Source organism: Osmerus eperlanus, chromosome 3, assembly GCF_963692335.1.
Source record: "Osmerus eperlanus chromosome 3, fOsmEpe2.1, whole genome shotgun sequence".
NCBI lineage: Eukaryota > Metazoa > Chordata > Actinopteri > Osmeriformes > Osmeridae > Osmerus > Osmerus eperlanus.
This window is the reverse complement of record NC_085020.1, coordinates 20,597,092-20,610,667: the sequence shown is the minus strand read 5'-3', so window position 1 is coordinate 20,610,667 and position 13,576 is coordinate 20,597,092. Positions and strand designations below refer to the sequence as shown.

At 42.4% G+C, this 13,576-nt stretch overlaps 1 protein-coding gene across 2 annotated transcripts in view; it reads left to right on the top strand.

Annotated features, from left to right (window-relative positions):
* Nucleotides 1–13,576, top strand: part of LOC134017785 (NACHT, LRR and PYD domains-containing protein 12-like) — a 114,701-nt gene that overhangs the window by 20,944 nt on the left and 80,181 nt on the right. For both annotated transcript variants that reach the window (XM_062457796.1, XM_062457797.1), the window contains exons 11-13: nucleotides 2,025–2,195; nucleotides 5,560–5,730; nucleotides 7,995–8,165. In XM_062457796.1, coding sequence (XP_062313780.1) covers nucleotides 2,025–2,195; nucleotides 5,560–5,730; nucleotides 7,995–8,165 — 513 coding nt within the window. The remainder of the gene's footprint in view (nucleotides 1–2,024; nucleotides 2,196–5,559; nucleotides 5,731–7,994; nucleotides 8,166–13,576) is intronic.

The following is a 13,576-nucleotide window of genomic DNA, read 5'->3' as shown; positions in this document are numbered from 1 at the left end:
CCGGTGTGGGGAGGCGGGCGAGGCAGGAGGCAGGGAGCTGCGGGGCTCGGCCCGGCGCCCGGCAGCTGGAGAGGGGCGGAGCGGGGCGGAGCGGGGCGGGAGGCGAACAGCCGGAGCCGAGAGAACGGGCGAGCCGTACCGCAGCGGAGCGGGAGCAGCAGAGGCGGCGGTAATGAAGCAGGCAGTCGGCAGGCGGAGAAGCAGCGGGGTGCACGAAAAGTCGCATTCTTCCGTGCTTTCGCTAGGCTGATGCGTATGAAGTTGATTGGAGTTGGTGCGCATTCTTCCGTGCTTTTGAGATTTGCTTGATTGGAGTAGAGGAGGAGTCTTGGTGCGCTATCTTCCTCCCGAACTTTAGTTAGTTAATCTAACTCCCTTTCAGGTCTGCATACCTGTTCAACATGACACAACCACAGTTATAATCACACCACACACTGAATCACACACCACACACTGGTTGTGAGTTTGTGGTCTATTAAAGGTACAAGGGGGCCGGACAAAGAATATTCAGTGCAGGCTAGGTTTGTCATCCACAAGGCAAAGTCATTCAGGTACAGGGCAGCAGGCAGACTCGAAGTCAGGGCAGGCAGGATGTAAGGACCAGGGGAACTAAGAGGCAGAAAAGACTAAAGGAGGTAGAGAAAAACATGCTGGTACTGTAGGCTTGACAAACAAGAAGAACTGACCCCAAACAGAAAACACAAGGATAAATGAGGGTAGGAAGGAAGATGGGAGACACCTGGAGGGGTCTCTGTGTCTTTGTGGTTGTTGTGTCTTTGTGGTTGTTGTGATGTTAATTATTTTATACATTTTACAAATGTTGGGGTCACTAGGAAAAGTAAGACATTTGAAGTTGCGTAAAAAAAAAAACTATTTGGGGGTTTTCTCTGCTGTTAAATATAATAGCAGTCTTGACACCACTATCCCTGCATCAAGGGTTGTGTGTCAGAAATAGCCAGAAACGTATGCTGTGTGGTATACTGACAGACCTGCTATTGGATGTAATATGTAATACTTTCTTGGTGTATTGTACTACTATGACGATTTTGTGAGAACAGAAGGGTAAGATTTAAGAGGCCACTGCAAATGTTACCCTTCTGTTCCTCCCTCAAAATGGTCCTTCTCCACTTTTTTAAAAAGGAAAAAAAAAGGTGCACTGCATGTACAATTTCTGACACTATAGTTTGGTACGATTCCATTTGAGATAAAAGTAAAGTCAGCCAACCTGGACAGACAGTCCTCTGACTGATCAAACCATCTTGGTGTTTGAGAGGAAAATGACAGACTGATATTATTTATTTCTACCTCCAGAGGGTAATAGTGTTTATAATTCTTCTTATAATCATAATAGAAATACCTCAGGATGACCACATGATGTCTCAGTATACGACAAGAGATAGAATATTCCACAGGTACAATCCAGCCCAGTGACATCAGCTTCTCAGACAGGTTAATATTTCACATTGGTTACTGACTACCGTGTCATTGTGTTCAAATCAATGTTATTTGTATAGCCCTTTCTACAAGCAATGTCACAGAGGGCCCATAGAACTGCACCTAAACCAACCTAATTGCTCAAGGAAGACAAGGAAAAACTCAGGAAAACTCATAGTTAAAACATTTAAGAAAGCCTGGGAGGAGCAATTCAGTGAGGGTTCCACTTCTCCAGAGGTGGTCGGTGACTAAGAGAGGTGCAGACCATAAGCAAAGCATAATCATGCATCAAGAGTAGAGAGGGAAATAAAATGTGAAAATGGATGTTGAACACAGATAATCAGAGTTCCAACTCAGTGCTCTTGATGTAACCCTAAACACCTAGACAGTGCCAGTCTCCCTGATTGAAACATGAAGTCTGTTCCAGAGGAGAGAAGCTCTATATGAGAACACCTTGTCCCCCCTGTTGGTTTCAGCTTGCAACAGTAACTCACCACAACACCCATAGGAAATGATCAGACTGATTTTCTTTATTTCTACCTCTAGAAGATAGTAGTGGTAGTAATCCATATCATGATTACATTCTACAGGCTGTCAGGCTGTCACATCACAGAGGAAGGATGTGCTTCTCTGAGCTCAGCTCTGAATTCAACCTCCTTCCTGAGGCAACTGGAGCTAAGTAACAATGATCTGAAGGATGCCGGCATGAAGCTGCTCTCTGCTGGACTGGGGAATCCACTCTGCAAGCTGGACACACTGAGGTCTGTATTTATGTTCTATATGAGACATTAGTAAAGTTATAATCACATAATGTATTTGTATGGTTGATTTAGACAAGAGTTTCACTCATGGCTTCATCAAAGAGAGAACTGGAGGGAATATCATCTGCAGCACCTTTATAGACTCTGTCATCTAAATCAGTAGCACACATAATATCACTTTCCCATTGTGGACGTGTGTGTCTTTGTGGTTGTTATGTTAATTCGTTTTTACATTTTACAAATGTTGGGGTCACTAGGAAAAGTAAGACATTTGAAGTTGGGTAAAAAAAAAAACTATTTGGGGGTTTTCTCTGCTGTTAAATATAATAGCAGTCATGTTTGACCCTTATGACAACACAAGGTGTAGAGTCTTTTACCAACTCCTACATTAGGCCAATGAGGTGGGACCAGGGAAGCACTTGCTTGGACGCGAGTTCTGCATGCCAATAATCAATGTCCACAATATGTCTGCATTTCTGTGCTGACGGCCTGCTCACGGTAGCACCAGCAATACAGTCCATTTCATTTAATTTTTGGATTAGTTCCATTCATTTTCTTTTGCACACAAATCAAACAATGACACACAAACCTGACACGGTGAAAAGCTGTATGCTTTTCCACCTAGCCACACACCTGTGTATCCCTGGCTGTTAATTACCTATATGCCTTCCCAAAGACAATGCTCCACCCAGTGCTCAAACATAAAACTGCCCATTTATTAGCATCACCAATGTGGTATATAAATAAAACAAAACAAAGTTGTATAATGGCTCCAACACAAGGGTTAAGATATACTATTCCTCATATTATTGTACAGTAGTGGTAATAATACTAAGCTCAACTATAATAAGTCAACAGCTTAACATATGGTTCCCAGTAATATAAAATAATACTAAAAGGGGTGAACATTTTCAAAATTTCATTTTCAATCAGATAAATCCATAATCATACCCATCGTCATCGTTTCAACAGTATGGTGTCAATTTCCACGTCAGTCCCTATGGTTGGCGCCTCTTCCACTGCATGAAGGGTTTCGGATTAGGAATAGCAAGAAGTGTGCTTGGTGTATAATACTACTCTGTAACTGGCTATTTTTACTTCAGAGGATGGTCCATTTACATGTATTCTTTCAGCAGACACTTTTATCCAAAGGGACTTCCAAGAGAGAGCTTTACAAAAAGTGCATAGGTCAATGATCATAAACAACGAGATAGCCCCAAACATTGCGGGTAGCCAAAACATGAAGCATACATTGTGAAAAAGCAAATAAGTGCCAAAGGGAAGAAACATAAGAGCATGTACAATTAATCAACATGATCCTCTAAAGTGCTAGAGTGTATCTGGTGGAAAGCAAGCAACAATAATATAATTCACAGCGAGTACAAATAGTTAAATCAGTTACAACTAACCAACAGGAGTGACCAACAAGTCCCTCAATAATTGTCATTGTGTTCCTGGAGGAAATAAGCTAACATCTGATCCAACAAATCTTTAAGTGCTGGTGTACTCCCGGAACAAGTGCGTCTTGAGCCTTTTCTTGAAGGTGGGGAGACAGTCGGTGTCTCTGATGGAGGTGAGGAGGTGATTCCCCCATTGGCGGGCCAGACAGGAGAAGAGCTTGGGTTGGGAGCGGGTGCTCTTGAGAGGTGGGGCCACCAGACGGTTGTCAGAAGAAGACCGTAGGTGGCGGGTAGGGGTGTAAGGCTGGAGGAGAGACTGGATGTAGGCAGGCGCAGTCGCGTTCACCGCTCGGAAGGTCAGTAACAGGGTCTTGAATCTGATGCGGGCCGTGATGGGTATCCAGTGGAGGGAGATGAAGAGCGGGGTGACATGGGAGCGTCTGGGTAGGTTGATGGTAGCATTCCATCTGAGATGCAGGGATAGTATACTGGCCCACGATTTCTGTCGGTATTGCACCTTGCGTATGCGTACATTTAAGGGCCAGGGACACGTGCACAAAGTAGGCACCAAACGAACGCAGGATACGTGCTGCAGCCATTCAGCATGTGTACACGTACATAGCGGAAAGTATATTTCGGCCTTAAGTGTCAGGTGCAACGCTGCTCTTTAGGAAGTTGAACACACTTGTATTGGTCATTTGCACAGATCACTAAAGATAATATTGGCCATTATATTCCTTGAGGTTGGTTTTGCTACATGTAACATAGCATTAAAACAAAAAGAGAACAGAATGCAGACAAGAATGTAACAACTTTAAACTACACTGCTCAAAATAATTAAAGGAACAGTTTTTTATCAGGGTATGGCATGAATTAACTTCTCTGATAATGATCTGGTCAGTTAAGTAGCAGAGGGGTACTTTCCGCTGCATTGGTGTTGATGTAATTAACAACAGGTACACTAGAGGGGCAACAATGAGCCGACCCCAAAACAGGACTGGTTTTGCATGTGGAGGCCATTTCAAGTTTTTCCCTCTTGATCTCTTTGAGTGGGAGCATGAGGCGATTTCTTAACCCTACAGAAGTTGCACATATTGTCCAACTCCGTGCCGTTGCAAGGAGATTTGATGTGTCTCCCAGCACAATCTCCAGTACATGGAGGACATTCCAGGAGACGGGCAGTTACTCTAGGAGAGCTGGACAGGGCCGTAGAAGGTCCTCGACCCATCAGCAGGGCCGATATCTGCTGCTTTGTGCAAGGAGGAACAGGTTGAGCACTGCCCGAGCCCTACAGAATGACCTCCAGCAAGCCACTGGTGTGAATGTCTCTGCCCAAACAATCAGAAACAGACTTCATGAGGGTGTCCTCAGGGCGCAACGTCCTACAGTGTGCCCTGTGCTCACTGCCCAGCACCGTGGAGCTCGATTGGCATTTGCTATAGAACACCAGAACTGGCATGTCCGCCCCTGGCACCCTGTGCTTTTCACAGATGAGAGCAGGTTCACCCTGAGCACCTGTGATAGACGTGAAAGGGTCTGGAGAAGCCAAGGAGAACACTGTACTGCCTGCAACATCATTCAGCATGACCGGGTCAGCCTCTCACTTAAATGGAAAAAAAGGATAAGTCGATGTACAAGGTACGATTCCATTTGAAGGAAAAGTAATTGGTACGATTCCATTTGAATACACTCTAAAGACATCCATCTGGGAGACAGCCCTGACTGTCCAGACTGATATCATTACCTCTGAGTGAGAGGAAAATGACAGACTGATATTATTTATTTCTACCTCCAGAGGGTAATAGTGTTTATAATTCTTCTTATAATCATAATAGAAATACCTCAGGATGACCACATGATGTCTCAGTATACGACAAGAGATAGAATATTCCACAGGTACAATCCAGCCCAGTGACATCAGCTTCTCATCAGCTTCTAATCCATATCATGATTACATTCTACAGGCTGTCAGGCTGTCACATCACAGAGGAAGGATGTGCTTCTATGAGCTCAGCTCTGAAGTCAACCTCCTTCCTGAGACAACTGGATCTAAATAACAATGATCTGAAGGATGCCGGCATGAAGCTGCTCTCTGCTGGACTGGGGAATCCACTCTGCAAGCTGGAGACACTGAGGTCTGTATTTATGTTCAACATGACACAACCAGGAGACAGTGTTGTAGTCAAGATCACCTAAACCGAGACCAAGGTGTATCGAGACCGAGACAAGACCAAGACTTTGAGGGGTCGAGACCGGGTCAAGACTAAGACCAAGACTGGGCTATACTGAGTCAAGTCCAAGACTAAGTCAGGGCGATACCGGGTCAAGACCAGACCACTCAAAACACACAAGCAGTAGGGTTTGACTCGGTAAAAAGTTAAATTTGATCTGTAACTGTGTATTTGAACTAAAAATTAGCACTCTCAAAGTAGTGCAGTGTGCTTATGGCAATGCAGCCCATTTAATACATTAGTTTTTTTCTTTTCTTAGAGGCGCATTAGTACTCGGTCTCTGCTTTCATATCTGTCTCTCTCACCCAAGTGAAGGAGCGCGGTACCGCAGTGTTTAACTTAGCTTTATTAAGTCGGGAGAGATATGCAGCTGACATGAGTTAACGTTGAGGTAACATAACTTTATATTCATCATTAGCTACATAGCTTTAGGTGGCCTGGCTCGTTATCACAAACAAAATCTGCCAAGCAACTTAAACGAAATTTTAAATGCCGGTAAAGGTTTTATGTAGGCCTAGTCCCAGCCTCATCAGTGAGCGTCTCTTTGCATAATTATAACACAAGGTGTGTTTTCTTTTGGACGTTATTGTAAACTATTTGTGGTTCAGGTCTGCATATATGTTCAACATGACACAACCACAGTTATAATCACACCACACACTGGTTGTGAGTTTGTGGTCTATTAAAGGTACAAGGGGGCCGGACAAAGAATATTCAGGGCAGGCTAGGTTTGTCATCCACAAGGCAGAGTCATTCAGGTACAGGGCAGCAGGCAGACTCGAAGTCAGGGCAGGCAGGATGTAAGGACCAGGGGAACTAAGAGGCAGAAAAGACTAAAGGAGGTAGAGAAAAACATGCTGGTACTGTAGGCTTGACAAACAAGAAGAACTGACCCCAAACAGAAAACACAGGATAATTGAGGATAGGAAGGAAGATGGGAGACACCTGGAGGGGGTGGAGACAAACATGAGATGGGTGAAACAGATCAGGGTGGGACAGGAATCTCTTTAAGACATACTACTTCATTATGTTATTGTAGATTGACATGGCATTGTGTTTTGTATCTGTCTGCTAGTGTACTGTTGTCCCTGTGCTTGACACCACTATCCCTGCATCAAGGGTTGTGTGTCAGAAATAGCCAGAAATGTATGCTGTGTGGTATACTGACAGACCTGCTACTGGATGTAATATGTAATACTTTCTTGGTGTATTGTACTACTATGACGATTTTGTGAGGAACTGAAGGGTAAAATTTAAGAGGCCACTGCAAATGTTACCCTTCTGTTCCTCCCTCAAAATGGTCCTTCTCCACTTTTTAAAAAGGAAAGAAAAAGATGCACTGCATGTACAATTTCTGACACAATAGTTTGGTACGATTCCATTTGAGATAAAAGTAAAGTCAGCCAACCTGAACAGACAGTCCTCCAACTGATATTCTTTATTTCTACCTCCAGAGGGTAGTAGTGTTTGTAATCTTTCTTATAATCATAATAGAAATACCTCAGGATGACCACATGATGTCTCAGTATACGACAAGAGATAGAATATTCCACAGGTACAATCCAGCCCAGTGACATCAGCTTCTCAGACAGGTTAATATTTCACATTGGTTACTGACTACCGTGTCATTGTGTTCAAATCAATGTTATTTGTATAGCCCTTTCTACAAGCAATGTCACAGAGGGCCCATAGAACTGCACCTAAACCAACCTAAACCCTCAAGGAAGACAAGGAAAAACTCAGGAAAACTCATAGTTAAAACATTTAAGAAAGCCTGGGAGGAGCAATTCAGTGAGAGTTCCACTTCTCCAGAGGTGGTCGGTGACTAAGAGAGGTGCAGACCATAAGCAAAGCATAATCATGCATCAAGAGGTAGAGATGTAAATAAAATGTGCAAATGGATGTTGAACACAGATAATCAGAGTTCCAACTCAGTGCTCTTGATGTAACCCTAAACACCTAGACAGTGCCAGTCTCCCTGATTGAAACATGAAGTCTGTTCCAGAGGAGAGAATCTCTATATGCGAACACCTTGTCCCCCCTGTTGGTTTCAGCTTGCAACAGTAACTCACCACAACACCCATAGGAAATGATCAGACTGATTTTCTTTATTTATACCTCTAGAAGATAGTAGTGTTAGTAATCCATATCATGATTACCTTCTACAGGCTGTCAGGCTGTCACATCACAGAGGAAGGGTGTGCTTCTCTGAGCTCAGCTCTGAATTCAACCTCCTTCCTGAGGCAACTGGAGCTAAGTAACAATGATCTGAAGGATGCCGGCATGAAGCTGCTCTCTGCTGGACTGGGGAATCCACTCTGCAAGCTGGACACACTGAGGTCTGTATTTATGTTCTACATGAGACATTAGTAAAGTTATAATCACATCATGTATTTGTATGGTTGATTTAGACAAGAGTTTCACTCATGGCTTCATCAAAGAGAGAACTGGAGGGAATATCATCTGCAGCACCTTTATAGACTCTGTCATCTAAATCAGTAGCACACATAATATCACTTTCCCATTGTGGACGTGTGTGTCTTTGCGGTTGTTATGTTAATTCGTTTTTACATTTTACGAATGTTGGGGTCACTAGGAAAAGTAAGACATTTGAAGTTGGGTAAAAAAAAAAACTATTTGGGGGTTTTCTCTGCTGTTAAATATAATAGCAGTCATGTTTGACCCTTATGACAACACAAGGTGTAGAGTCTTTTACCAACTCCTACATTAGGCCAATGAGGTGGGACCAGGGAAGCACTTGCTTGGACGCGTGTTCTGCGTGCCAATAATCAATGTCCACAATATGTCTGCATTTCTGTGCTGACGGCCTGCTCACGGTAGCACCAGCAATACAGTCCATTTCATTTCATTTCTGGATTAGTTCCATTCATTTTCTTTTGCACACAAATCAAACAATGACACACAAACCTGACACGGTGAAAAGCTGTATGCTTTTCCACCTAGCCACACACCTGTGTATCTCTGGCTGTTAATTACCTATATGCCTTCCCAAAGACAATGCTCCACCCAGTGCTCAAACATAAAACTGCCCATTTATTAGCATCACCAATGTGGTATATAAATAAAACAAAACAAAGTTGTATAATGGCTCCAACACAAGGGTTAAGATATACTATTCCTCATATTATTGTACAGTAGTGGTAATAATACTAAGCTCAACTATAATAAGTCAACAGCTTAACATATGGTTCCCAGTAATATAAAATAATACTAAAAGGGGTGAACATTTTCAAAATTTCATTTTCAATCAGATAAATCCATAATCATACCCATCGTCATCGTTTCAACAGTATGGTGTCAATTTCCACGTCAGTCCCTATGGTTGGCGCCTCTTCCACTGCATGAAGGGTTTCGGATTAGGAATAGCAAGAAGTGTGCTTGGTGTATAATACTACTCTGTAACTGGCTATTTTTACTTCAGAGGATGGTCCATTTACATGTATTCTTTCAGATCCATTGTGGTGGTATACAGAGCCAAAATGATGAAAATTGTGTCAATGTCCAAATATTTATGGACCTAACTGTAAATCAGTTACAACTAACAAATCTTTAAGTGCTGGTGTACTTTCGGAACAAGTGCGTCTTTAGCCTTTTCTTGAAGGTGGGGAGACAGTCAGTGTCTCTGATGGAGGTGAGGAGGTGATTCCCCCATTGGGAGGCCAGACAGGAGAAGAGCTTGGGTTGGGAGCGGGTGCTCTTGAGAGGTGGGGCCACCAGACGGTTGTCAGAAGAAGACCGTAGGTGGCGGGTAGGGGTGTAAGGCTGGAGGAGAGACTGGATGTAGGCAGGCGCAGTCCCGTTCACCGCTCGGAAGGTCAGTACCAGGGTCTTGAATCTGATGCGGGCCGTGATGGGTAGTGCTATGGAAAAATTCTAGCGGCACTGTGTAGATTTGAATAGTCAAGAGATGGCGGTTACAATAAATTTATTTTGCTTATACAGATCATGATTTAACAAAGTACTTTGTGATCAGTCATAACGAAGGAGGTGCTAGCCACAGGTCGTTCGCCAGAGTGATACAGAACAACCCCAAAACCCTGCCTTATATAAACTTTAGATCAAACGGTTTTTCTGAACTCTGTGATTGGTCAGCACTGCTCAGTGACAGTTAAGACAATATAACCCCCCAGGTCAAGTGACCAAAGTCTTTTGATGTCACGGCTCTTTCTCTAAATGAGGACAGTAAAGATACCCTTAATGAAACACAAACAGGACACAGGACACAATCTCCTTGGCCAAAAGGTCAGGGCTGCTAGATCAACTGAATCCATCTATCCATCTCCCTTTAGGCCACAGAACTCAAACATCCCCCAACCTCTGTGCCCCTAGCTTCTCAATCAGGCATCATAAACCAATACCATAAATACCTTAAGACCAACTGCAACATCCATTTGTTTAAACACAACCTCAGTCTATTAAAAATACATTCTTAGTAACTATATCAAAAAATGCCATTACAGTAGCCAGTGGAGGGAGATGAAGAGCGGGGTGACATGGGAGCGTCTGGGTAGGTTGATGGTAGCATTCCATCTGAGATGCAGGGATAGTATACTGGCCCACGATTTCTGTCGGTATTGCACCTTGCGTATGCGTACATTTAAGGGCCAGGGACACGTGCACAAAGTAGGCACCAAACGAACGCAGGATACGTGCTGCAGCCATTCAGCATGTGTACACGTACATAGCGGAAAGTATATTTCGGCCTTAAGTGTCAGGTGCAACGCTGCTCTTTAGGAAGTTGAACACACTTGTATTGGTCATTTGCACAGATCACTAAAGATAATATTGGCCATTATATTCCTTGAGGTTGGTTTTGCTACATGTAACATAGCATTAAAGCAAAAAGAGAACAGAATGCAGACAAGAATGTAACAACTTTAAACTACACTGCTCAAAATAATTAAAGGAACAGTTTTTTATCAGGGTATGGCATGATTTAACTTATCTGATAATGATCTGGTCAGTGAAGGATTCAAAATCTTTGTGTCTATTCCAATATGTAATGATGGTATCCAATGACACAAATCTGTGTTCTAGAAGTCGTCTGGAGTCGCAGAGGTCCGATAATATCAGCTTTAATGCAGCAGTTGGAAATCAACAAGTACAGAGCTCTGGGATTGTCTACGTTTCCCTACCCGCAACAGAGTTTGGGCTGGTTCACGAAGTCCAACTGGCTATCTGTCCCTCCACAGCATATAATATACAATGCAATTGAAAACACAAGTATCAAAAAAGGGTTGAGCTTGTTCTCTCGTGCGTCAGGGAGTTGTTCTTGCCTACGCGTCCCACCTGCTCGGGTGCCATCTCCACCCAGATTCAAGGTTGTTTCTGAAAATGAAGAGATAGAGACACAGAGAACAGCCTGCTTCCCACACTCAGTGAGACCCTATGTTTAAGCCTGAGCACACTTCTAAGTTTCATAAGACATAACTTTAATAAGCACAATACATAACTTTAAGACATGCATCCTTCATAAATCCTGTTGTTATATTCACTCGTGCACAGTGCCCGTGATGCATTCAGTGATTAAAATGCCACACATATTAATAACTGGGATTATAGTTAGTGCCGTGCCTGATAAGCAGCTGGTGATCACAGTTCTAGAATATGTGTTGTAATGTATTATACATTCTTTAATCCCTCTTTTGACGCACCAAACGAACGCAGGATACGTGCTGCAGCCATTCAGCATGTGTACACGTACATAGCGGAAAGTATATTTCGGCTGCCTAAACTACCTAACCCCTGTTCTAAGGCCCCATTCCCCTGGAGACCCTGCCCCATCTGCCCCTATGCCTCATCAGACCTATGAGTGGTCTGCCCCCCCCCCTCCCCCTTGAAGACCCTGTCCCACCTGCCCCTCTCCAATAAATCAATTCAAATGGTGTTATGCATCTGGTATAGGACTGGGAAAGACTTCAATTCACATAGTAAACATACTGTATCTATAATTACCAGGCAGCATTTTCCCTTCAGTTTTCTTATTGTTGAGCAAACACATGTAACAGCATCTAATAACGAGCCCCCATATTCAACTCCTATTAGTCATGCCCAGAAATGACAATCTGTTTCTTTGTTCCCTTCTTTAGAAAATCAACTGTTAGTCTAATTTCTTTCACTCCAAAAAACCTTTTCTGTCTTTTAAAACAGTTAAGTTTAAGACCAATATTGTTTTAGATTCTCTATTTTACCAAATCACACCTCTTTTTATCAAAGATATGATAAAAGCAATTTTCATTATGCCAAACCAGAATCCGTATGCTTCTTAAATGAAATATAGACCAAATAATGTTCTTAATGTAGCTATTAACCAAACATTTTTCCCAAATATATTTTCTATAAAGGTCAGATAGGTAGAACTTCATAACTCGTTTTGCTGCAGTTCAAAACGAGCCAATTAGCTCAAACCATCATAACCACAATTTATCAGACTTGATGAGTGTTCCCAAATTATTTCAGAACTGAATGTTATAATAACCCTCTTCATGCACTAATACCATTTATTAATACAACATTATCACAGCCTAACTGTTTATCCCAAACAGTATGCCAGGCTCTGATAAAACTCTCAAATAAAACTTAAAACCAAATTACAATTAAACTCCAAATAAAAGTACATTTAGTTATGTTCTCTTTCTCATTTTTAACCACATTATATCTAATACCTTTATCAAAACTCTTAAAAACCCTAGATTTTACTATTTTGACTTAAAATGTTATCCCATATACCATCAAAGTATATTCATAGTTTCCTCTTCAAAACATCAGTGTTTAAACCAATCATCTCTTCACATCCACAAAACGTTCTTGTTTTATTTCATAACCTTCCATGATCCTCTCTAAACCAATCCTTTATGTAACTTTCCAATTGCTTCCTCACAATTTTTCACATACATTTCCTCAAACCATTCTTTGACCAACACAGCTGTTTAGCGTTTACCGTCTATTCACTTAATTTTGCTCTAGTATAACTCTTCCAATTGTATTAGAACCAATTTATAAACCAGGGGTATACCCTCTGGGATCACCTTTGTAAGATCTCAACGTAACTGGACTCTTTTAGCCCCCACTTTTCTCCAACTCTCCTTGGGATTTCTGTAACTTCTTGGTAAAAGAAAAAAGCACGAGATTGATAAAAGTTAGTGATATCACAATTTGACAACTTGTTAGATTTTGCACTGAAGGCAATTATGGTCCTTGGAGGACACCTAGTGGATCTTTTTATTTTTATTTTATTTTTTAAAGAACGACAGATCTGTTTAAAATACCGTTCAACTCAACCCGACTCCACACAAATATTACTTTTTCACATCAATTCAATTCTGTAACCCTCTTGTACCGGAGAGGACAAAGAAAAGACACACCACACTCCTCTCTTTTTATTAAACTCAATCTGACTCCACACAAATAGACAGTGTTCAGGGACTCTAACCCCTGGAGAGGACTCTAACCTCCCTCTGGACAAAGACAACGAGTTCAGGGACTCTAACCCTTGGAGAGGACTCTAACCTCCCTCTGGACAAAGACAACGAGTTCAGGGACTCTAACCCTTGGAGAGCACTCTAACCTCCCTCTGGACAAAGACAACGAGTTTAGGGACTCTAACCCCTGGAGAGGACTCTAACCTCCCCTTGGACAAAGACAACGAGTTCAGGGACTCTAACCCCTGGAGAGGACTCTAACCTCCCCTTGGACAAAGACAACGAGTTTAGGGACTCTAACCCCTGGA